At 34.9% G+C, this 24,327-nt stretch overlaps 1 protein-coding gene across 5 annotated transcripts in view; it reads right to left on the bottom strand.

The window, feature by feature from the left end:
* The window catches only part of LOC128626239 (uncharacterized), a 293,562-nt gene extending 269,459 nt beyond the window's left edge, over positions 1-24,103 (bottom strand). For all 5 annotated transcript variants that reach the window (XR_008390156.1, XR_008390157.1, XR_008390158.1 and 2 more), the window contains exon 1: positions 23,856-24,103. Coding sequence is in view for 2 of the 5 variants with exons in the window: in XM_053657627.1 (XP_053513602.1) it covers positions 23,856-23,913 (58 nt within the window). In the remaining 3 variants the exon portion in view is untranslated. The remainder of the gene's footprint in view (positions 1-23,855) is intronic.
* Positions 24,104-24,327: the final 224 nt, after the last annotated feature.

Genomic DNA, 24,327 nt, shown 5'->3' with positions numbered 1-24,327 from the left:
GTCCAAAGCCTACTCTCTTAAGTTATAAGGACTACTTCTGTTTTTTGAAGTAAGCTTTCAGATTCCCCATAAACTCCCTTAATATAACATTCAATATGCTGCAATAACAAATTATTCCCCTCCCCCAAAAAACAACCAACCTGTAGAATGGAACTATCAGAGGAGGAAAGAGGAAATTTTTCCCTTCATCTTAAGGAAGAAGTGACAAGTCCAGAGCCAGACCCGTGGTCACATACTTGATTACATCATCACCAGAATGGAAGCTGGGTAATGATCCTAAAGTACTGCTTTCATGGCTTTTACAACTTCTTAGTTAAGCAAAGACAAGTTTCTTTTATTCTCATCCACTTAGGCCATAAGGAGTGTTTTATTACACATATGATACAAGTAAAATTCTACTGTATATAATATTATAATAGTATATTATATATATATCATGTATCTGCATATTCCCTGGAAATGTCTGAATTTGAAATCGGTGTCGTCCAATTTGATAACCAACTCCATATAAGGATATTATCTTTTCAGAATCATATTTGGACGTCACAAGCAATTGTACCACCAAAATTAGTAACCACTCTCTTTGTCCAATTCCATTTCACCTTCCTTGGAATAATTTTTTTCCAGTAGATGAGATTTTTTACAGCTTTTCCTGTAGTGCCTTTACTTTTAGCATTAAAGTTAATACTTTATTAAAAATAAACCCTCAGATCTTATTTGCCAATGTTATGCTCCTAGTTCTAATCACTGCTGTTATATAAATTTTGGTTGTGAGATTTTACTTCTTAAAAAGATCAAATATAATCTTGGCTAATGTAATGATGATGTACCTTGGTGTGTTCTTCTTGGGTCCAACTTCTTTGGGACTCTCTGAGCTTCCTGGATTTCCTGGAAGTCTATTGCCTTTGCCAGAATGGGGAAGTTCTCCTTTATTATTTGTTCAAATAAGTTTTCCACTCGTGACTGTTCCTCTTCCCCTTCTGGTACCCCTATAATTTGAATGGTGGAATGTTTAAAGATGCCCTGAAGGTTCCTAAGCCTCTCCTCATTTTTTTGAATTCTTGTTTCTTCATCCTTTTCTGTTTGGTCATTTTTTTCCTCCTTCTGGTCCACTCCTTTGATTTGAGTCCCAGTTTCCTTTCCATTACTATTGGTTTCCTCTTTATTTCCCTTCATTTCAATTAGTTTAGCTTCCATATGTTCCTCTAATTTGTGACTGAAATCAACCAGTTCTATGAGCATCCTGATCACTGAATCCTAGAAGCAGCAAGAGATAAGGGGATAGTCACCTACAAAGGACTTCCCATCAGACTGTCAGGGGATTTCTCAAAAGAGACCTTACAGGCAAGAAGGGGCTGGAAAGAGGTATTCCAAGTCATGAAATCCAAAGACCTACAACCAAGATTACTCTATCCAGCAAAACTTTCATTTAGAATGGAAGGACAAATAAAGTGCTTTTCAGATAAGATCAAATTCAAGGAGTTCATCATCACCAAGCCCTTATTATATGAAATGTTAAAGGGACTTACCTAAGAAAAAGAAGATTAAAAAAGATGAACAGTGAAAGGACAGCAAACTCACAGTTATTAACAACCACACCTAAAACAAAAGCAAACTAAGAGGACAGCTAAATCAGGAGCAGAACCATAGAAATGAAGATCACATGGAGGGTTAGCAACAGGGGAGTGGGAAGAGGAGAAGGGGGGAGAAGGTACAGAAAATAAGTAGCATAGATGGTAGGTAGAAAATAGATAGGGGGAGGGCAAGAATAGCATGGGAAATATAGAATCTAAAGAACTTGAGACACGTGGTCATAAACTAAAGGGGGGATGGTAGGGGAGGGGATGTGCAGGGTGGAGGGGAATGAAGGGGGAATAGAACAACTGTAATGGCATAATTAATAAAATATATTTTAAAAAGAAAAAGAAATGAAAAGGCATATAGGAGGCTAAACTGCAATGCTCATTGAAGCCTACAACATTTTGTTTACACTCAACAAAAGCAAAATAAATTATATTATCTGAACTAAAAAAAAAGATTGAATATAAGAGTTTTGTCTTTTTATTCTATTTTACTTAAAAATATCACTCTGATTTATATCCTTGAAACACATGGTGTATACATGAATATTGTCTGTCATCTGCTTAATAAAAGTCAATGTTTTTTTAAAGTATTGTCTTATTATTGGGAATTGGAAGGCCTAGTAAAACACCAGTGATAGAAACAATGTTTTACTCCCATTTCTTTCAAATGAGGCATTAACTAGGGGTCAAATGTTTATGACAAAAATAAGCCACATTGATGCTGGTTATATTTGCCGTAAATCTATCAGTTGCTATATGTTTCAAGTAAGATGATCAGTCTCTTTTAATAATGGCTTTGCTATTAGAGAATAAAGGAAGGAAAAGGGGAAACTAAAAGAGAAAGAGAAAGAAAAAGTCTGATAAAGATGACAGTAGTTATCATTTACCACATGCCCACACTTTGATAACATGCCAAGTTATCAAAGACTTGAAGCCAGAGACTGACTTGACTTCATTTAAAGTATTATGACATTTACTCTGTCTGCTAATTGGAGAATAGATGAAGAATGGGGAGTGAAGTGACTGTAGATAGGCAGGAAGAAAAGTTGGAAGGCTGCTATTGCAATCCAAGCATAACACATGGATACTTTCAACTAGAATACAGTAGTGAAAATACACAGAAAAGAACGTAGTTGATACCTTTGGATAAAATCTCAGGGGAAGGATTGAGGATTACTTACGCTTGGGGCTTGAACAAGGAAGTAGATCTTAACGTTTCTTGTTGAAAGGGTACATCTAAGAAGAAACATATTTGTCCATGGTGGAAGAGAGGAGAATGAGAGGGAAGGCTACTGTTGTGGCTGTGTTGCCTTTGTAGATTTAAAAATACTTGTTCTATAGGTAAGGACAAACAAGATGTCCTGTGCATTTCTGCTTTAGCAACCATAAAAAAGTAGCCATCTCTCCATTTCTGTGGCATCATGGTGAGGTGCATCAAGAATAATTCTCACATCTTCCTTTTGCTCTACCTGATCCTATTGTATAAATTATCAATTATACTCATGCATCTCTTACTTCAAAAATTAATATATCCCTCTATCTTTTGGACTCCTCTATAAGGTTCCTTTCACAGCTAAGTTCCTCATAAGAGAACATAAATTTACTCATTTGAACTCTCCCATTTATTTTGAATTCTACTATGCCACTGAGTGGGTGGTTCCACTTCCACTGCATTACTGAAACCGACTTCACCAAGGTCCCCAGTTAACTTCAAATGGCAACACCTCACAGATTTTTTGGAGAGCTCTTTCACTGGATCCCCCTCCTCCTCTTAATTTTTTTTTGCACAATCACTGTTTTTAATTTCATTCTTTCTCTTGTCAACATTTTGTCTTGAGTAATATCAACCTCCATTTACTAACTTCTGATGATCAACATATCAATACCTCTAACCTTATTCTAAACTGCAAGTTCACATATGCTACTAGCTACTTGGCATCCCCACCTGGCAGCCCTGTACACCCTTCAAACACAACATGGCTAGACACTGAGCTCCTTACCTTCACTCCAGATCTGTCCCTTCTATACCTATTGGTGGATAGCATGACCCTGCATCTATTTACTCAAGGCAGATGCTTGGAAATCAACCCATACTACTGCATTTTCCACATCCCCCAAATTTTATGACTGACTCCATATGATTACTTTTACTTCCCTAAAATATCCTTCCTCAGCTCCTCACCTCTCCATCACCACCACTCTGGGTTATTTCATGTCTCCATATTACCTGAATGAATCATTCCTTGTCTGCATTGCTGCCAAAGGTCTCTATTTAAAATGTGTAGCTCAGTCCCTCTCCCAATAGAAACCCTCGAATACGTCTTCATTGCCTAAAGGAAAAAGTTCAGGGACTTGAGCAGGGCTTCTGATGCTTTCCAAGATTTGATCCCTGCCTCATTTTCTTATTGACATTATCTCTACATGCTTTGGCAGTATGTACACAAATAATCCTGCTGCTGTCTACCTTGATTCTACTGGAGCTTCCACACATAAATTAATACTTCTTAATGATCCTGGTAGAAGTTCTTAGTCACCTTTGTTTATATAAAGTTCTCACACAGCAACTCCAGTATTTTACGGAACTCATTGAACTCATACTTCTAACCTCACTATACTGCTCTTTTGATAAATCTATGAACAATCACTCAATAAGTGATTGATTGTTGTTCATGAATGAATGAGGAAGAAGGATAAATAAACTACTGACTAAACAATTTATCCCAAAACACTACTAAAAGTCCTAATATTTATGTCTGCTAAAATCCCCATGATTTTCTAATTCCATATTAAAGTAGAGCACACAGAAAATAATACAACTAGATTATATAAACAGCTTAGTAGGAAAAGAACAAAGTATCAACATAGGACAAATCTATTAGGTCAACTATTGACAGACATAAGCCATTTCATGGACTTTGACTACAGATAAACTTGAGAAAACAAATCCAAGTTAAACTTTGAACTTCAGAATTTAAGGAGAAACAAGTAAAATACATATTCAGTTTAAATTCTGTCCGCACTATTTCTAGATACAGCTTAAATACTGTTAGCTGTTTTGATCTTTATTGCCAAAACTAATCATAAAGTAAAGCATATGAATTGCTTAAGATCTTCAGCAAATAGTGACATTTAAAAATATGTGTAATGTTATTCATGCAGCCAAGTCAGAACTATACTCCTTCAGTGGTACAGATGGAAGTAATTTGTTTTGGAAACCAAGATAATATTATTGTTTTATTATTTTACCTGCAAAAATAATTCATATGCTAGTGTATATAAGGGATTTCAGACCACAAAATACATCCAGACATATTTGAATCAGAATGTCATCATATCAAAGTTATGAAATTGAGATTTGATGCTTTTACACCACTTTGTGCCTCTATATTAATTACATGTGATTCTCTACTTTAATTTTTAAAATACATAGCAATATAGAAACTCATGTTCATTATCAAACATTCAAACCACACACATGTATTTCCTAGGAAAAAGTTTTCCTTTCTTCTTTTGCTCGTGTTAATCCCTCCCCCAAGGATGGTTAGTGTGTTATTTGAGTTATCATGTTATACATTTACCTATTCAGTTGTTATCATATGTGTGATTTATAATATGTACTTTTCAATGTATTGCATTTTCTCCTAATAATAATACATCAACATATTGTTGGTAGAAGTAAAACTGTCAAAAAATTGTTGAATGCATGATATCTTTTCACTAGCAATTCTACTTCTGCAAAAGAAGACATAAACTGTGGTGTTTATTACAGGGCTGTTTGAAATGATGAAGTAGAAGGAACAATATAAACATCCAGAAATCCAGAAATGTTTTAACATGTTATGACATATTCATACTATAGATTATCATATTGCTATTTAAAATAATGAGACAGAGCTAAATATATTGAACTTATGTACCAGTAACTTTCTATTTTTTTCTGAAAATATTAACTCAGCTTTATTTGTAAGCAGTATTCTGAAATACTAAGGTTTGTGAAAGAATAGCAGTGATTATAAGTTTTTCAATGTCAAAGACAAACTCTGGTTGCTGGTAGGTTTCTGATTTGGAAAAGAATAGGAAGTTTTATTTTTCTTAGAAATCTCTCCCTCTCAGGATGTTGTTAGTTACAAAGTAGCAATGGATTTGGGAAACTGATTTTGAGCAAGGCATCTGATCATTCTCAGCCTTAGTTACTCAATCTTTAAATTCAAAGGTGATAATTAAATATGAAAGCACACAGCACAAAGAGCTACCCATTAAATGTGTTTTATAACTATAATTAAAATTCTACTTTCAATGATTCTTTGGTAAACCTAACAAATTCTGATCGTCTCAGTTATTTAATCCTTAACAACTTAATTTACACAGAAGGCAGGGGCAACTGTTTAATATAAGAATATGTCTTGGTTAAGGATGGTAATTTATTAAATAAGACTACACTTTAAGTATAGGCTGTTAGTAAAAAACAAAAGAAATATCAAGTTTAATTTACTATTTAGCACTAATGCATGCTTAAAAGGTTTTTAGTAAAATAATTTACTAAAAAGAAATGTTTAATCTCGATAGATTAAATACAAATAAAAGTCTAATAGTTCTCCATTTCTGATAGCAGTTTGCAATGTTTGTCATTTGCATATATCTTGCTTTCTATATTTCATATATATTGTCATATTATAAAATGAAATACCTTTAGGACATGGGTCTTTTCCTTTTTATCACCTCACTAACCCATCCTAGTTACCCTTACCAGGGAATGTACCAAGTAAATGTGGAATCATAAAAAAAAATTAGTATTCCATCTATATTACTGTAACCACCAACAGGAAATAGAATGACAAAGAGAGTTATGGTAGGAAGTTTCAATGACCAAATTTATACTAAACTTGGTTGTCACACATTTTTTAAGCCACCTTTTAAGGATATATTTTCCAAGGTAAAATACTAGGTGTGAAATATCAGCATTAAAAAGGAAAAAAAAACTTTTCTAAATATTCAAAAGAGGGCTTAAGGAAAGAAAATAATTGAGAAATACTTGCACAAGTATTATATAAATTTTTACCCCCTCTCAGAGTATTAGAGAAGAGATAACTAAATAATTCATTTCCACTTGAAGGTGCTAAAAAGAGGAGAAAAAATTTTCCATAATCAAAGATAAATTTACAATCTTAGAAATAAAAGATAGTTTCCAGTGTGCTCTTCTCCTGAAAAATGTCCTTTAATCTATATATTTCCTCCTTTGAGGTGAAATAAAAATGTATTATAATTTATATTATATTATTAGTCTTTTGCATTCCTTGTGAATTATTTTTCAAAATAAGATTAAATAAAAAACATTGTTAAGATACTGATTCACACATTATCTGTCATTTTATTTTCTCAACAGCCCACCACAGTAGGAATTATTAGCTTCACTTTTCTGATGATAAAAATCAGAGAGGTTAAAAAAACTTGCCTAGAGATAGCCTGCCACCCTTCAGAACTGGAATTTGAATTCCCACTTGTTCACTCCAGATTTAACTTTTTAAAATTTACAACATCACAGTTTCTTTAATATCTTTGTATTAAAATGAACAAAAATACTTTGCATTCATACTTTTATTGACCAATGTAATCATTCTCATTACATATTTAAGGTAGTATTCATAAAAACATGAAATGAGTACCATTTAATAAACCCCAGTATGTAAAGCTATCAGATATATCACATTCTTCCCACGTGATAGGAAGGATAAAAAGGCCCTGAAATGAATCTTTATTGTTTTTGTTGTTGCTGGGTTGCTGAATTCTCTGTAATTCAATAGCAATCGGGCACTTAAAGACAGGCTGATCTCAGTACTGTACTTATAAGAAGCAGACAAAGACTGCCTTTTTCATTTTGTGTTCTGGACACGGTGTACAAACTCCAGCAAAAAGGTCAGCATAATTGAAACCATCCTTCATGTGCCTGTCATGGAAAAAAACTTTGAATTCTGAAAACTCTATACGACAAAATGACAAATATATTTTTGCAATACTATTATGAGTGCCAATATTTTGTCCTTAGTTGAATGCTTCTTGTGTCCATTTCCATAACTTCTAAACATCATTTTTCACCTAATAAAAGTAATTTGCATTAGAAAGGCCTAATTGTGTTTTGCAAAAGCCACAGGGATAATTATAGTTCATCCAGACATTCTTAATCTGTATTAGTGGAAACATGTTACAAACCTGATGAGAAACTCTCATATCATTATGCAATCTCAACAGCTGCTCAACTCAGTCTTGCTATAATCAAATCTAAGTCATCATCCCATCGTTTCAAACATGCCATGTTCTTCCACACTTCCACTGATTTAAAGATATATTTTAAGTCATCAGATCTAAGGCTTAGCACGATCACTAAATGTGTTTCACTAAACCAAACATGGCCTTTTTCTGACATAATTTAAGATTGCACTCTATACACTTACAATTTAATTTAACTAGCACATATTTGCCAAATATAGACTATGTTCCTAGTGCTGATGGATGTAGGGAGCCTGTAGACATTACAGAACCTGCTATGTATCCAGAAGCAGCCAAATCCCTCTGAAAAGAAAATAACTTCACTTACTGTGTATGTGCCATTTCCATATTCCAATATGCCCAACTTAATTAAAAGTTTTAATTCAGCAATTAACTTATTAGTAGTTATGAGATAGTGGAAGTATTTCTTTTTAGAGCAATATTAAATCCTTACTGAATGTAATTTAGCACCTTGTGCAGCTGGATCCCACTTATCCAAACTGCCGGCATTTCCACCTTTTCCGTTGGAACTTTCTTCCATAACTAAACACATTTCACTGTTAGATTGTATTTCCTGCCTTTCAGTTCATCTTCTTCCTGATGCTTATTAAGCTGGAGATAAATACCTTAGATCTGTAGGATCAAAAATTAACTTTGTTTTGCTTCAGCAATCTGGGAGACTCAGCACATATTCCCAAATTTTCCACGAATAATAAACTTCTCATCTGTAAAGTGTCAACTCACTATAACTATTTCCTCATGATGGCAAGGTTACTGTTTTTGACAAGCAAGGGAAAATTATTTTAAAAGTAGCTAAACTGTTTAATCTTTTTTATGCATGTCAGGAAACTTTAATTTTCCCTCCTTGGGAAAATGATACGTGCAGGTGACAGAAAATCCTGCCTTTAGAAAATAAGCAGAAGACACATCCTACCATTTATTTAAACAAGTTGCAAAAGGACAGGAAAACAAAACAAATGCACCAAAGACACTCTCACACAAGTTCTTATTCATCCTAACTAGAATTGTCACTGACAACCTACCAATTCCTCTACACTTTTCAAGATATTTGACAAATTTCAATTATTCTGACTTTAATGAATGCCTATCGTTGTTAATTAGGAAATGTTTTATATTGACTAAAATATTTTAGTCCATTCAAATCATGCCTTTGTGAAATTCATGCTATTTTACACATCAAGACCCCATACTACCTGATGTACCTCACCGAAAGGTTTAGCCAGGTATTACACACCCAAACTTAGCTTTAGAGACTGTTTCACTCTTCATTGTCTACTTTTTTCATTTTTTGCTGTTCTATTTAAATATTATCTATTGTAAATAATTACTCCTTCTGTAGTATCATTCAACAGAGTAGGAGAAATTGTGATAATGCAGAAAAAATTTAACAAACAAAACAATGTTTTCTCTAATGCCATACTACCAAAAAGTCAGCAGGAGTTCATCTTTATTTTTTTTTACTAAAAAAACCTTTTAATTTATTTTACTAAATTTTTATTCATTGATTTTGAGAGAGAGAGACAGACAGACAGAGAGACAGAGAGACATCATCTGTTGCTCTGCCATAAGCATTCATTGTTGATTCTTGTATGTGCCCTGGTGGGGGATCAAACTTGCAACCTTGGCGTGTCAGGACAATACTCTAACCAACTGAGCTACTTGGCCAGGGAAATCTTTATTTTCATTAAACATTGAAACTATTCTCAGTTATGGTTTTATTTAAACTCACTGCATAAACTTTAAGAAGAAAACCTGATTATTACACATTTTAGCCTAATCTTCGAATTACAGATTCTAGTCCATGAGATAACTTTGAGGAAATATCGAAATCAACCTCAAAGATATTTTAAAAGCATCAATGAATAATTTTAAGTAAAGTGGTATAATACAACAGGGATTGCAATGTGGAAAAAAATCCCGCATGAACAACCAATTATGGCATAAAATCTATTTCTTTCAGTCTTTATTTTCATCACTGCTGCAATATTTTACTATTAAAATACAGAAAGTGTATCATTTTCTCAGGTGTGCTTGCCTCTCTTGCATGCCCTGTACTGAAAACCTAGCCTGCAACCCATGCATGTGCTTTGACTGGGAATCAAACCAGCCACCCTTTGGTTCACAGACTGACATTCAATCCACTGAACCACATCAGCCAGGACTGGAAATAGGTAGACTTTTTAACAAGACTACTTTACAGAGCTGTTAGCGCTCAGAAAGGCACAACATAGGCCAAGAGAAAGAAGTCAGATAAGTGTCATAGTCTGAAAATACTGGAGAGACCACAAGAGTGTTTTCACTTCTTTCTATGAGTGCTCAAACAGGTGACCGTTGTTCTGCAGAATAACTCTAGGTGGTGGCTAGGGTGGTTATTATGGATAAAAACTAAGAACTCAAATAAGTTTTGTGGCAAATAGGAGTAGCCTAAGCTCAATCTTTACCTTCTGATGAATTAGCGGTCCTTTACCCACTTATTTTAACAAAGTCCTCATTTTCTAAATACCATCAATGAACAGGAACTGATAAACGTAATCCTAGATAGTTTCAGGAAGTCCTTTCCTTCTCTTTTTTAATACTTTGGAAATTTATCCACTATTAAAATGAAAGCTACACCTTAGAAGAAGTCATTTCGAGGGCACATAAATACTGTCCTCTGTAACTAAAATCCACTTGAAAGTCATATTATTAGATAGAATTTTTATTGTAATCAATGTCCTTTCATTTAACCTCTGCTACTGTACTGAATTTCCAATGGGAAGTCTCAACTTATATAAACATAACATATAACGTACTTAATGGAAGTAAGATTTCTCTGAAAGTTGGAATCATTTTGAGAAAATTATTGATCTAAAAGAAACATATTAATTATAACACCATGGTTGTCATCTAAATTATGCTACCTCTTCTCTGCAGGATTTGATGGGGATCTTTTGTTTTGACCTTAACAAGGGTTAGGCTGTCTTTTTGGCAGAGTAACATTTTCAGTAGCTAATGGAAAATTATTCTTAGGACAGAACACCTGGAGGCCAGGCTTGGAAGATTCAACATCAACACTTTCTGATGTTCTACATCTGGTAAATTGTTGCTAGCAGGTCTAATGGGAGTTCAAGAGGCTATTATAATCCTTAAACATTTAAATACTTCCCCTGCATCAAAAAAGGGGGGATTGACTCCCAAAACCTTCATTCCCAGAGAGCATGTCAAGTAATGAATATTCTCGAACGTGCAGAGGAGAATTATGTGTGCCCTCGAGAAGCACTCAGCGTCACCCTTCTCTTTGCTGAAGTCTACAACAATGAAAAGGACTCATGAAACCTTCACACTCGCTAAAATCTAATTAACTCTTTGCAAAATTTACAAAGACTATGTATATCCTGACAATGTCTAGAAGAGAACTTTGAGTGAGGATTTTGGTCAAGAGAAGGCACTTAAAGATAATAGGAATGTATTTGCCTGGTAAGAGCTTTAAAAGGGGAAGGTCATTTATCTTGTGTTATTTCTTGTTCAGAATTATTTGTTTTCAGAATATGGTAGGTCTGTCCACAACAGAAGGCACCTCTGTTGTGCTTCTCCAAAGGGCAAGGCTCTCAAAGACATCATTGCTTGAACCCAGAAAAAGCTCTTGTCTGGGAAAATTTTAACAGTGTCTTAGCTAAAGAAAACAACTGTAAGTGCTCTTTCGAACTCATCAAATAATTCCCAAGGATTAACAATGGAAAACACTCTGGTAGTGAAACGCAAAACCTCTGGATTAGCCACCAGTATAAATAATCTCAAAGTCTTTTCCAATCTACTTTTTCAAATGTTTTGCCTAATTGTTTTCTCAACTCTAACCCCACGGCCTTAGTTCAAATAGCTCCCAAAGGTGTTTATCTTTAGTTCTTTCATTCTAATGTGCTCTGAACACTAGTTTCTTCCTTAAGCATACTCTACAGATTTTCAAATGACTCAAAAACAGGGTGGCAAATGTCTGTCACGTAGTGGTCTGGAAACATCTCTCAGACGTCTTTATCTCTGCAACTTTCACAGACTCTCATCTCCAGCCATATGGTAGCTACTTGTTTCACATGACTTTTCATTCAGTCTTTCCATCTCTCCCTTATGGTGGGCCCCTATGAGCTTCAAGCTCTGTTCAAATATTGCTTCCTCCAGGAAGCTCCTCTTTGGGGAGAAAAAATTTAGTGCCTCTGTTATAGAACCAAATACATTTGGTATTACATTAACATTTACTTATATATAGTTCTGTCTAAGTCTTTTGAAGGAAGAAAGTATGTCTTGGTTATAGATATACCCAGCACAGTGTATGACTCAGAGTTTTGTACTCACAATAGAAGTGTGCTATCTGATTTAGTGGCTGGGACTCTTTTTCTTGAGGACACAGATAGGTGACATTTACCAGAGTTATTTGGGCAAGTTATGGTCATATGGCTGTGTTCTGAAAAGCTGAAATGTGGGTGGGATTAATTGTCCCACTTCTAGGTCAAGGACCATCAAATCTTTCCACGTGTAAATGTATAGTCTGAGGCTGTGGAAGTTGATGTTGGTGAAGTTGCAAGTTGGAAAGAACCTGAGTCCTTGAATCAATGAGCAGAAAGCTGCCCGAGGCACACTGCTTTAAGTTCTAAACTTCTGGACTGTGCTCCAATTTCTAAACTTCTAAAGTGCTGGAATTTTTTCTATTACATCAATGAATGTACCCTCATTAGCATAGGTCTGCTGACTGGCCAGCCAATTATTACAGTGGAGAATAATAAATAATGCCCTAGTGGTCTTATTTTGGATGGATTTGCGAGAATGACCGCACCTTGACTCAAATGTCCATCTCTTTTGTCCAGTGCTAAATCCATCCTCAGATCCATGCTGCTTGGATCTGACTAACAGTTTCTCCAGTTGAACATTGTTTCCCTCCTGGGATTTGTTACAGCTGTATGGAGTCAGTCTCCAGACCTTTTGACTAGCACTGAACCTATTTAAAGAGTTAGTTAGTTAACCCTCTCTAATGCTACTCTGTTACGGGTGAAAGGAATTATGTCAGATGTTTCTCTGTGGATTCCAAAGCACCTGCCAGAGTAGCTGGAGATTAGGGATATATATGAATTGAGTTCCGTGTGTGAATCAAGCATTGATGTTGCTTTTCTAAGTTTTTATTTATAATTATTCAATTTTAATCAACCAATAAATAATTTAAATTGATTTGGTAAATCCATAACAGTGATTAAAAGGTTAATAACATTTAGTAAGCATTGATCACTTTTTTCAATCCAGAGGAGAAAAGAATTCTGAATGTTGATTAAAATCTTCTAAACCTTGGCGATTTGGGCCATATCCTTGTGACATTTTCCCCTATGTAACTTCCAGTGCATAAATAGTACAAATGAGTACTGCAGAAGTCTTGCTACCTTGAGCTGTTATATTGTGCCTTAAAGAACATATGAAATCTAATTTTACTAATTTGTATCTGACTGACAAGAGAATACTGATTGAGAAGATGACAACAATAAGAAAGCCAATTATCACTGGATAAAAGATGTCAAAACAACACAGAAAAACTGATATTAAAGAATATCATATTTTGTTCTGAGATTTTGTTCTGAGATTTACTGCTTCTTTGTTGAGGCAGATTTTATAGAGAATGAAGTAAATTTTCTGCTGAGGGAAAGACGTGCCGGCAATGAATAGCGCAGGAGAAACTTAAAGCAACTAGAAATGGCTGTACAAGTAGAGAAATGAAAGAAAGATTGTGCAGAAATTTTAGTACAAAATGACAAATTATGAGATGTGAATGCAGAAATAGACCAAAACTAAAGGCACCTTCCAGCAATAAAGGCAAGAAAAGCTGGACAAAGCAAATTAATGCAACGGAAGGGCCAGAAGAAAACCATAAAGACACTTTGGTGCCCTTAGAGGAAAAACAACTGAACAACAATTAAAACACATTTTGAAAATAAAGGAAAAGGCCCTGGCTGGTGTAGCTCAGTGGATTCAGCAGGGGCCTGTGAAGCAAAGGGTCGCCTGTTTGATTCCTGGTCAGGACACATGCCTGGGTTGCAGGGCAGGTTCCCAGTTGGGGACACATGAGAGGCAACCACACATTGATCTTTTTCTCCCTCTCTTTCTCTTTCCCTTCCCTCTCTCTAAAAATAAATAAATAAAATATTTTAAAAATAAAAGGAGAAGGAAGTAAAAAATATTCCACAGAAAATAAATATGAGAAAAAATGGACTTGTTTGAAAACAAGTAAAAATACCACCTCCAAAAGTCTAAGATAGATATACCATGGAGTAATCTAAGAACCGAAACTATGACTAGTTTTATTTTTTTAAATCAATTAAAGTCCTGGATGAATAGAAAATGTCATGCTGCCAAAGTATTACTTTCAACAGATAAAAACTCTTGATAGCTCTACCCATGGTTTTCCTATATCTGATGCCATTCTTGATAAAAAGACAGATGTAAAGATGAGAATATGCAAATAAAGGCAAAAATAAAAAACATTAAAATTAAGTTGTCAAGAAAAAAATATTCTGCAGCAAAATAATGGACTTATCTATGATGTAATCCTTATAGATGAAAGGAATACACGATGGTGCAAAAGTAGTTTTACAGTTACGAACATGTGAAACAGATAATTCTGTTTCCGGGAAACAGAAAATAATTTAGTGCATTATTTTCCATATAGCAAGATTCTATACGAAAGGTAGTTAGTTATACCTTTGCCCCATGCTGTATAAAAGATGGCATCCATGATGCTAAACATTTAGTTATTCAATAAAAACATAGCTTATAATTTGTACATTTTTCCCCAGAAGTTTTCATTCTCCTCATTATTACACAAAGTAAAATTGTCATTCCACTAATGACTGGCAGATGTTCAAGAAAAACTAAATGACAGAATGCAATAGAAATTTATTTAAGGTTTTAATTTCTTAATATTTTCATGGCGTGTCTTCCTGATTTCATCATTGTGACAGTGAATTTACAACCTTGCTTGAAACCCCACACAATAAAAGCATGAATGTTTACTATTATTCAAAGGACTTAATTTTGGAACATATTACTTGTAGCTACCAATCCTTTAATAAACTTGGCTGCCATGATTCTCTTGGTGGTATCTCTGACCACTCTTTTTCTCTCTTCTTTCAAACTCGTTTCTTCCCTTACCTGCTGCTTAAATGCTGTTTTTATCAAAGTTTCTTTTCTAGCTAAACACTGCTCTCCCCCCCCAGTTTTACTGAGAGAGAATTGACACACAACACTGTATAAGATGTGCAACATACTTATTTGATATATGTACATATTGTGAAATGATTCCAAACACTTAATATTCATACTGTTAGAATTTTTTTCTTGTCACAAGAACTTTTAAGACCTTCCCTCTTAACAACTTTCAAGTATACATTAGTGGATTATTGTATCATTAACTGTATTCACCATGCTGTACATTACACCCCTAGAACTTTTTATCTTATCATTGGAAGTTTGTACCTTTCGATGGCTTTCACCCATTTCCCCAACCCCAACTCCTGATGCCAGAAACTATCTATTTTCTGTTTCTATCACTTCAGCTGTTTTAGATTGCACACATGAGTGAGATTACACAGCATTTGCCAATTTCCATCTGACTTCTCCGTTAGTATGATGCCTTCAACGTTCGTCCATGTTGTCTCACTTGGCAGGATTTCTTTCGTTTTATGGCTGGATAATCAACCACTGTTCTTAATGTAATCTAGTGGTTCTTGAAGTTTTTAATCAAGGACAAGTTTGAGAATGTAAGGAGGAATTTATATGTACTACAATTTATAGACAATCTAAAACCTACTTTTGAAACTTCTAAGTAACTATGGTTTCCAGATTTAAAAATTCTTTAGAACATGTGCAAATTAACCACAGACATAGACAACAGTGTGGGAATTGACTGTGAAAGTGGGGGTGGGGTGGGTGGAGAAGGGGGGAAAATAGGGACCAATGGAATAACAATTAAAAATGATTTAATAGGAAAAGGAAAGAAATGGGATCTACTGTCATGAGTTTAACTACAACTCATGCCCCAGAATGCTGTTCTGTCTAGGTAAACAGATATCTGACCATTTGGTGGTCTTACTAAATCCTTTAAATCATGTCCCAGTGCCCTTAGGATAATGTCCTTACTAGGTCTTTCAGGAGTGAGCCAGTACTAATCTCTACAACTTTTCAGCCATTCACCACTGCAAGTATGTGTTACTCCATCCAGTTTGATCTTTCTGCAGGTCCTCGAACTCGCCATACCCTCAGTTTCACAGTATTGTATATACTCTTTCCTCTTCCTGGAACATTCCTCAACCCTCCTTGGCTAGCTCCACTCCAGGAACATGCTTCAGCCTGAAACCCAGGCACTCTGTCAATAAAATGCTACAGTTCCCAGGATGCTCTTGTCATACTGAATTCACTTTTTTCTCATTGCTATTTAACTTGCAACCTCTACCTTCCATGAAATTAGGGATTATCTTCCTTTTTCCCTTTTACAACCGCATTAATACTGTCTGATATATAATAGACTCTTAATGTACATTTTTTAAAACACAAATTTGCTAAACTTTCAACTATAGAAATCTGAATATTTAAGATGTTGGGTTAAAAAATGTGATATAGGTAGCCCTGGCTGGCGTAGCTCAGTGGATTGAGCGCGGGCCTGCAAACCAGAGTATTGAGGTTCGATTCCCAGTCAGGGCACATGCCTGGGTTGCAGGCCAGTTCCCAGCAGGGGACTCACGAGGGGCAACCACACATTGATGTTTCTCTCCCACTCTTTCTCCTTCCCTTCCCCTCTCTCGAAAAATAAATAAGTAAAATATTTTTTTAAAATGTGATATAGGAATTAGTTGCATCTTCTGATGCATGATTATTGACTGCTTTAAAGAATATTAATTTTTTCATTTCAAAAAGTAATATCACTCTTTTAAATTCCCATAGTTTTTCATAACTCTCTCAACATTGCATGTGAGACTAAGCTTTCAGGAAGTACGCTCTGTTCATGTTTTCACTCCTTGTAGTACGCAACACAGTTCTTTGCAGATCTTGAAATAACTCCACAGTATATTACATGACAAAAACAGGACGTAAAATATTGTATATAATGGGGTGGGGGTAAAAAAAGTCTACATTTTTATGTCCAAAAAGAAACTCTGTGGAGGTACCTGCAAGTAGTGGAGGAGAAGGGAAAGGATGAAGAAAGAAAAAAAAAGTTAATAAGAAAAAGATAAACAACCTAGTAAGGAATTGGCAGAGGTATAATGAAGCAATTAACTGAAGGAGACATTTTCATCATTAATAAATAAAAATGTATTCACATTAAAATGAGTGGTATATTATAATCTCTTTCTCTCTATATATAGCTAAGGTATCCAATGGGTTCAGTAGAAATAAAAATGCAAGTGAAAAACTTTAACATACTAATTTACTCAATAGATATCCAAAATTTAAAACATTTAGCAATATTAAAAGTTGGAAAGAATATGGGCAAGGGGGTACTTTAATAAAAACTGATGGAAGCAAATATTTGTGCTATACCCTTAAAGATTAATTTCACTGTTTAAGAAAAATTTAATACAAGTTCACAAGGGGGCATATACAATAATGTTCTTTTTGAAATAACAAACACTTAAATGCTTCTTAAACATACAGTGAAGATGCTCTTGTTCTATGCATATACTCATGGCACTCATATTTCCCTTATACATTAAAGGTGTCTTACCATATGTACCTACCACTTTCTGCCTGAAGGTATTTTCTAACCAAGAACATGCTTGGGCTGCCATGATGTGGGCTAGGATTCTAGAGTTAATGGTCATAGTAGTAAGACTCAACCAAAGCCAGATAGGAACTTTGAATATATATCCCAGATTCCTTTTTATCAAGTGCTACAACTTCTAAGTGGCTTTCAGTATCAGTCGGATACTAAGAAATATGTAGATGTGATGAGAAAAATGGTTAGAAATTGAAATACACTCAATCCTTGAACAACACATTGGTAGGAGTGCCAACCTTGCACAGTTGAAAATCCACATGTAACTTTTGACCCCCTCAGACTTAAGTATGCCAGTTGTCCTCTGTATCTGTGGGGTACTGGTTTCAGGACCTCTGCAGTCACCCAAATCCATGTATGCTCAAGTTTCCTATGTAAAATGATGTAGATCTATGGACTCCCAACCATGGACTGAAACAGTGCAGGTATTTATTGAAATATTTCTCTTTATAAAGGGACCTACACAGTTCAAACCTACGTTGTTCAGTGGTCAGCTGTATTTATAAATAGCAAATCTGTTCCATAAAGCTTAAATGTGTAGGTAGAAGTATAAAGAAGGCAGTTTCTTATTTTGTTTTGATTTGGGGCAACAGGTCCATAATGGAATTCAGAAGGGTTTCTGATGGGGAGGTGATTGAGATATGGACATGCTAAATATAAAGTGCCCGTGACCAGTTGAAATTTGGGGGATGAGAAATAGGCTAGAAATTGGCTAATAGTGATATTTGGCATTATGGTGAAATGTGAGATGAACAAAGGATATAGGATAGTTGAGAGAAGAAAAGGAAGTCAAGGTAGAAGCACTGAAGTTCATGATTACTTGAGAAATGAGCAAAAGATATTCCTACAAATGAAAATGAAAGAGGGAGCTCATGTGGTACAGGGAAACCAATGGTAAGAAAAGAAATAGAATGACTATTTTATAAATGTCAGTTACTAAAATGACTATTTTATAGTAAGTTATTTAAATAACTATCCTCTACTTGAGGATGTGTTGGTAGTGCCATATATTCTTTCCATGTATAATGTACACCCACATTTTTGACCCAAACTTTCAGGAAGAAATCTTTTGTTTTAATTCAATTATTTAGATATTTGTATTTAGATACTTGTGTTTTGTATTACAAAAGAATTTTTGCATTTATTTTGAACATATTATGGTACAAGAAATTTAATGTAACGGATAATTACAAAACACAAGCACAGATACAAGGTATTTCAGGTACTACCCATGTATAATGTGCACCTTATTTTTTCCTCAAAGATTTGGCAAAAACATGTGCATTATACACAGCAAAATAGTTTCTTAGAGAGCTATTTTCTCTGTTTTCAAACTGGAACAATATTTCTAAGGTTTAGTTGTTGCTTCATCTCTATCCCCATCTTTACCATCTTTTGGAACCTTTTGACTTTCAGAAATGTTTTATTTCACAAATCTTCAATTTCCTACCCAGTCAAATGCACTCTATGTCAATACTCTAAATTTAAATACTGGTATAAATAGATGATTTTTAAAAATACAAATATTGAATAGACGCTTATATTATAAATTAGCTACAGAACAAGAACATCCAAAACCCTCAAAAAAGACCCTCTCTTCCCTTTTTTCACTATCATAGAAGTCCATCCCAGGGTGAAACTGTTATATATGTAATCAAGCCAAAAGAGCAAGTAAAAAAAGTCAAGGCCAAAAGAACAACTTGTTCCCATGTCACTTATCTCTTCCATACTTCTACTCTGCTTAAGCTACATGGATTTCAACTATATTGAAAGGATCATTTGAAAAAATAATTTTCTTTTTATGCTGAGGTCTCTGAATTTTTCATTTATGCCATCTAAGGTATGTGGATCACATAACAGAACACCTACCTACCTGTTCGACATGAACTCGAGTGCACTTGACATTCATTGTTAGAAATTCACTTCAGATAATAAAAACTGTAATGTTGTAGTCACTCAGAATACAAGAGACTCAAAGTGTAGTTTACACTTAGCTTACCATTTACTCATTACATAACTTGGTAATATATATGGTTTTGTTTTGGTTTTGGTTGCTTTTATTTTCATAAAATTTGCACACTTACTATGATTTAGTACAGGCTAACTACGTTCCATACATCATCCCATTTAATGCTTAGAACAGACTTATGAGACAAACATTGTTATCAATATTTTTGATGGGAATAAAGGGAGACACTTAAGTGATTAAAGGCACTGCCTAACACAACCAATAAGGGAATCAGAAAGTGAACTCATGTTTCCTGACTTCAAACCCATGGTTTGGAAATCTCTTGCCAAGATGGATTGCAGTAAGTATGGTTGGGCTCCTTGCCTTTCCTTTCAACGTATATCAGTGATTGATAAAATATTAAATAAGATAATGTAACAATGGTATCAACAACAAAGTAAACACTTCTGGGGACCACTGATAGAATAGAAACAGTAACTGAGCTGCAGTGTACTGTTGATTTCAAGTTATTTCCTAAATCCATGAGACAACTGGGGTGCCACACTTGCCCACAGGGAGTGCAAATCAGTGCCAGGTTTACTGACTGAAATCTGAGATAACAGGAAGTTGAATAACTGGCCATTGCCCTGGAGACATGGTTTACATAGAGCTGTTTATGCAGAGAGGCCAGAAACATCAGCTATAATCTGGCAGCCAGAACATGGGACAAACCGCTTCTGACTTGGTGTCTATGACTGTCTCCATTATCAGAGATTGCGAGCCTGGGGTAGAGAGCTTACAGGGCCAGCTCTGTGGCCACTGCACTGAGCTTAGGTCAGCAAAGAGAGAGAGAGAGAGATTGTGGAAAATCCTTCTCACTTAAGTTGGGCCTGAAAACCGAAAGTCCAAGACATGTAAAGTCATACAAAAAAATCACCAGCAAATTTTTGAAAAACAGGCAATGACATCATTCCAGATGACATAAAAATAATAGATCAATTTCAGAATTTCAAAAGTAAGCATGTTAGTATTCCTAAAGAGACAAAGTAAAATAACACTAATATAAATTATAAGAAAATAAGTAGAGATGAAGCGATAGAAGTGACTGTGAGAAAAGAATCAATTAGAATTCCCAGGAAAACATATATAGTCGAAAAAAATTCTGGAATGGACATAGTCAAAACAAGAATTAGTAAATTGAGGGTAATTCTGAGAAATTCACCAAAAAATGCTGCAAAGAAAAATATATAAATTTGTATGAAAGAGAATTTAAGAAATATGTATGCTATATTATGAGCACCAACACGCATTTCTTAAAATGTTCCAGAAAATAAAAGCTTAGAGCCAACAGTAAAGGAAGAACTTCTAAAAAGAAAATCTTTAAGTTTTTCATAATTTACAAAAGACATTATTCTTAACATCAAAGTGCCTACAAAGATGAATACCCACTGTGCCCTTTTTGTTGTAAGAGGAGCAATGGAAACCATGCTGCCACTCTCCAGGAGCCTTTAAGAGGACTCATAATTTGTCAGAGACAATAGACTCTAATGCTATAGATTCTTCCCCACATTTTAATAAAATATATCATCTTAACAAACAAATTGATAAATGTAATGGAAATGAGAATGGAAAATGACATTTTCCTCAATAGAGAAGGCATAATTTCACTGCAACAGCTGTCTACTACTACAGGATTACAAAAAAATACTGAAATTTAGTGACCATGAGAATTAAGGAAGTCAAAGAGTGTCATAACCCTAGCACATGTTCTGACCACTCTGTCACCCTCTTTGTGAGCTCCAAAGTGCAAACACACTCACAGAGACACTAAACTGGTTTAATATCGCAATCTATGGAAATGACAATGACTCATCAATGTTTTATATATAGCTCAAGGAAACAACCTTAGAATTAATTTATGAACATATTTCCATTGTTTCCTATTAATCTAATAAATAATTTAAACTTTTGTGTAAAACTAGCCTTACATAACATATATACCTTCTTAAACCCATGGCTATAAAATGATGCTAAGGTAGATTTAAGTTTTCAAAAGCTGCCTTCACCACAACAACCAATCAATAAGTAAATTTTAACAGAAAAAACTGAACGTAGTAGTTTAAGATTAAATATTAGGAAACCTAAGCGGTAAATCTTTTTTATTTTGTTTATCTGCTTCTATTAGGGCAAACCCCATTTCTTTTGCAGCCCCTGACTATAAAGTGACTTCCTGAGTTGTGGTTAGCTGTAACAGAGGAAAATAATGAAATTGCCTTTAATTTCTGGTTTTTGGATTGGTTTGGAGAGAATAAGTAAAGGGTAAACATTTTTTGTTTATTTCTTTTCTTCTTTTTGTAGAATCTGGATACCAAAGAGAGAAATTTTCAAAAGCTGAGCTCTTGGCAAACCCTTTCATAAACCCTCAGCCACACCTTAACTTGACTTAATGAAACATATTGAAAGAAAAACTCAAACAATTGACATTTTTCTTGACTAGTCATATCAAGATTGTACCAAAGACCTTATTAAAACCACCTTGGTGATTTTGATGAGAACATAATTTTAAAAAACCTCAAAAGGTTCATGCAAATGAAAACTAACATTTTCTCTCTCAAAAAAACATTTCACTTTCCTGTAGCACTGACAAACAGCTAGGAAATGTGATCGTGGGCACAAAAAGAATGAACGTGAACAGGTGACGAACATGAACTCGTCTAGAAAAGGATTTGTCAGGCATATTTTGCAATTCTTGAAAGAAGCCTGTATCGAATCATAGGATTAGCTTGAAAATAATTAAACTTCTTATACAAGATTCTTGTATTAAGTCAAGACTGTTACCTAGTTTTGCAATAGTTGATAGTTTTCCATAAATCTTTGAAGAAGAAAAGCTAAGTAATGCATCAAAATCACCTCATAAGCAAAAACACATTCATTCTTTCTTAAAAAGCTTTGCTCCTTTATTGTGAAGTTTTATAACTTCACAATGACTTCAAAATACTTTTCCATTCACTAATTTACTCTAGCAAACAGAAGCTATAAATATCAAAATATGAGGAGCTTGCTTTCATCAGTTTTATTTTTAAACTGATTATTCAAAATTACATTAGAGAGCTGCTCTTTAAAAAGTTTAAATAAATATGAAACCCCATAGCAATGCTGATCTCTGCCTTATATTAAATCAGCAGCATGGAAGACACATTTTTTCAACTCCTTCATCAGGCAACATCTAATGCAGTCACCTTGTTAAGAAAACTGCTTTTTAAACAAAGTCAATGACAGCAATATTACTTTGTCACCTATTGAAACTGTAATACTAAATTTTCAGGTTTTAAAGAAGAATCTCTTCTACCACATTTCTAGAAACACTTCCTGAAGGCTTTGATTGTTTTTAACACGCAGCATGTTTTTGGTTAAATGCAAAATTAAGCACAGTTTACACTCTGGGGTAGCATTTCTCCCAGAAAAGTAATCTTACTAACTTCCAGGGATTTGCACTAAAATATCTGCCTTGAAATCACTCAGTAATTTTTCAAGGTAATTAAAATCAGGAAAATAAATTGTGTGCAAAGTTTCAACAGTGAAATGTATGCAAACAGGACAAAAAGAAACAAAAGAAGTTTGCCTGCTCCTTCTCAAAAGAAGTGTAAACGATCCTTTGCCGGGGACAACACACAGAGACTTTAAGAGGTCAACTGTTGAAATCAAAACACACTTACTTTTTAATAAGTATAGATGCCCCCCTTTTTTCTATTTTTAAGTTAAAAATAAGAGGACACCCTACTGACTCTCCCTGGCAGTCAGATAACCCACAGGCCCTGACCCTTTAACTCACAGAAATTCTCACACAAAGCCCTTTTCATGCAGACTGTGTTATATATACATATTCCTGAGCTAAGGCAGCAAACACGAAGCGGTGAGAAGTGATACAAAGTTGGACTACATGAAATGTTTACATATACTCTGTCACACCGTTCATGGTTCCCTTATTGTCTATTCCACACACAATTTGCCTAAAACAATATTTATTCAGGTTAAAGAGAAGCAGGACCTAAGCGAAAGGACAATTTTAATAAATATTGTATTTCTCAGTCAGCATTGCCAAGTTTAATGTGAAATCAAGCAGAAACAAAGCAAACCGCCTTGTTAGAACTTACAAGAAAGGCTCTTGCTGTAATTTCCCTCAAAGCACAAGAGATTTCTCTACTTGTTTTACAACATAGAGAGTATATTTTAAATAATATCTTAAATCTGCACTCACCATGCGAAAGCCACGGTTGCGTAGCGTAAAAGTGTGCTATTTTCTGCCCCTGTTCCATTTCAGTTTTGCCTATAGTTGTCCAACACCCAATAGCCCAGAGCTGCCACCCAGAGGCCCCTTCCACGAGCTGGCTTATTTGCCTGTCAATCTGAGTCCCGGCTTCTGTATTATGCGGCTGTGCACTTTGCTGAAGTTTTAATATAATTTCCACACGTTCCCCACAGCCTGAAGTAGGTAATTTGTTCTTTCAGTTCAATAAATACTCAAACCATTTTTCGCTTAACTCTCTGGGATCAGGCTTTAAATTGTTCACCTTCAAGTTAAGGACTTCTTGGTGAGAAGTGGGTGGAGAGAAGAGAGCTCACTACAAGGGAATTCGGAGTGTAATCAGAACGAGAAACTTCCTCTCTTTTTTCCTTCCTTGCCAGGCTGAGCGGCCAGTGCCTCTTTCACAGAAGTTAGGAATGTAAAG

This window comes from Artibeus jamaicensis, unplaced genomic scaffold, assembly GCF_021234435.1.
Source record: "Artibeus jamaicensis isolate MK-2021 breed Jamaican fruit bat unplaced genomic scaffold, CSHL_Jam_final scaffold_474, whole genome shotgun sequence".
NCBI lineage: Eukaryota > Metazoa > Chordata > Mammalia > Chiroptera > Phyllostomidae > Artibeus > Artibeus jamaicensis.
This window is presented reverse-complemented; position numbering and strand designations above follow the sequence as displayed.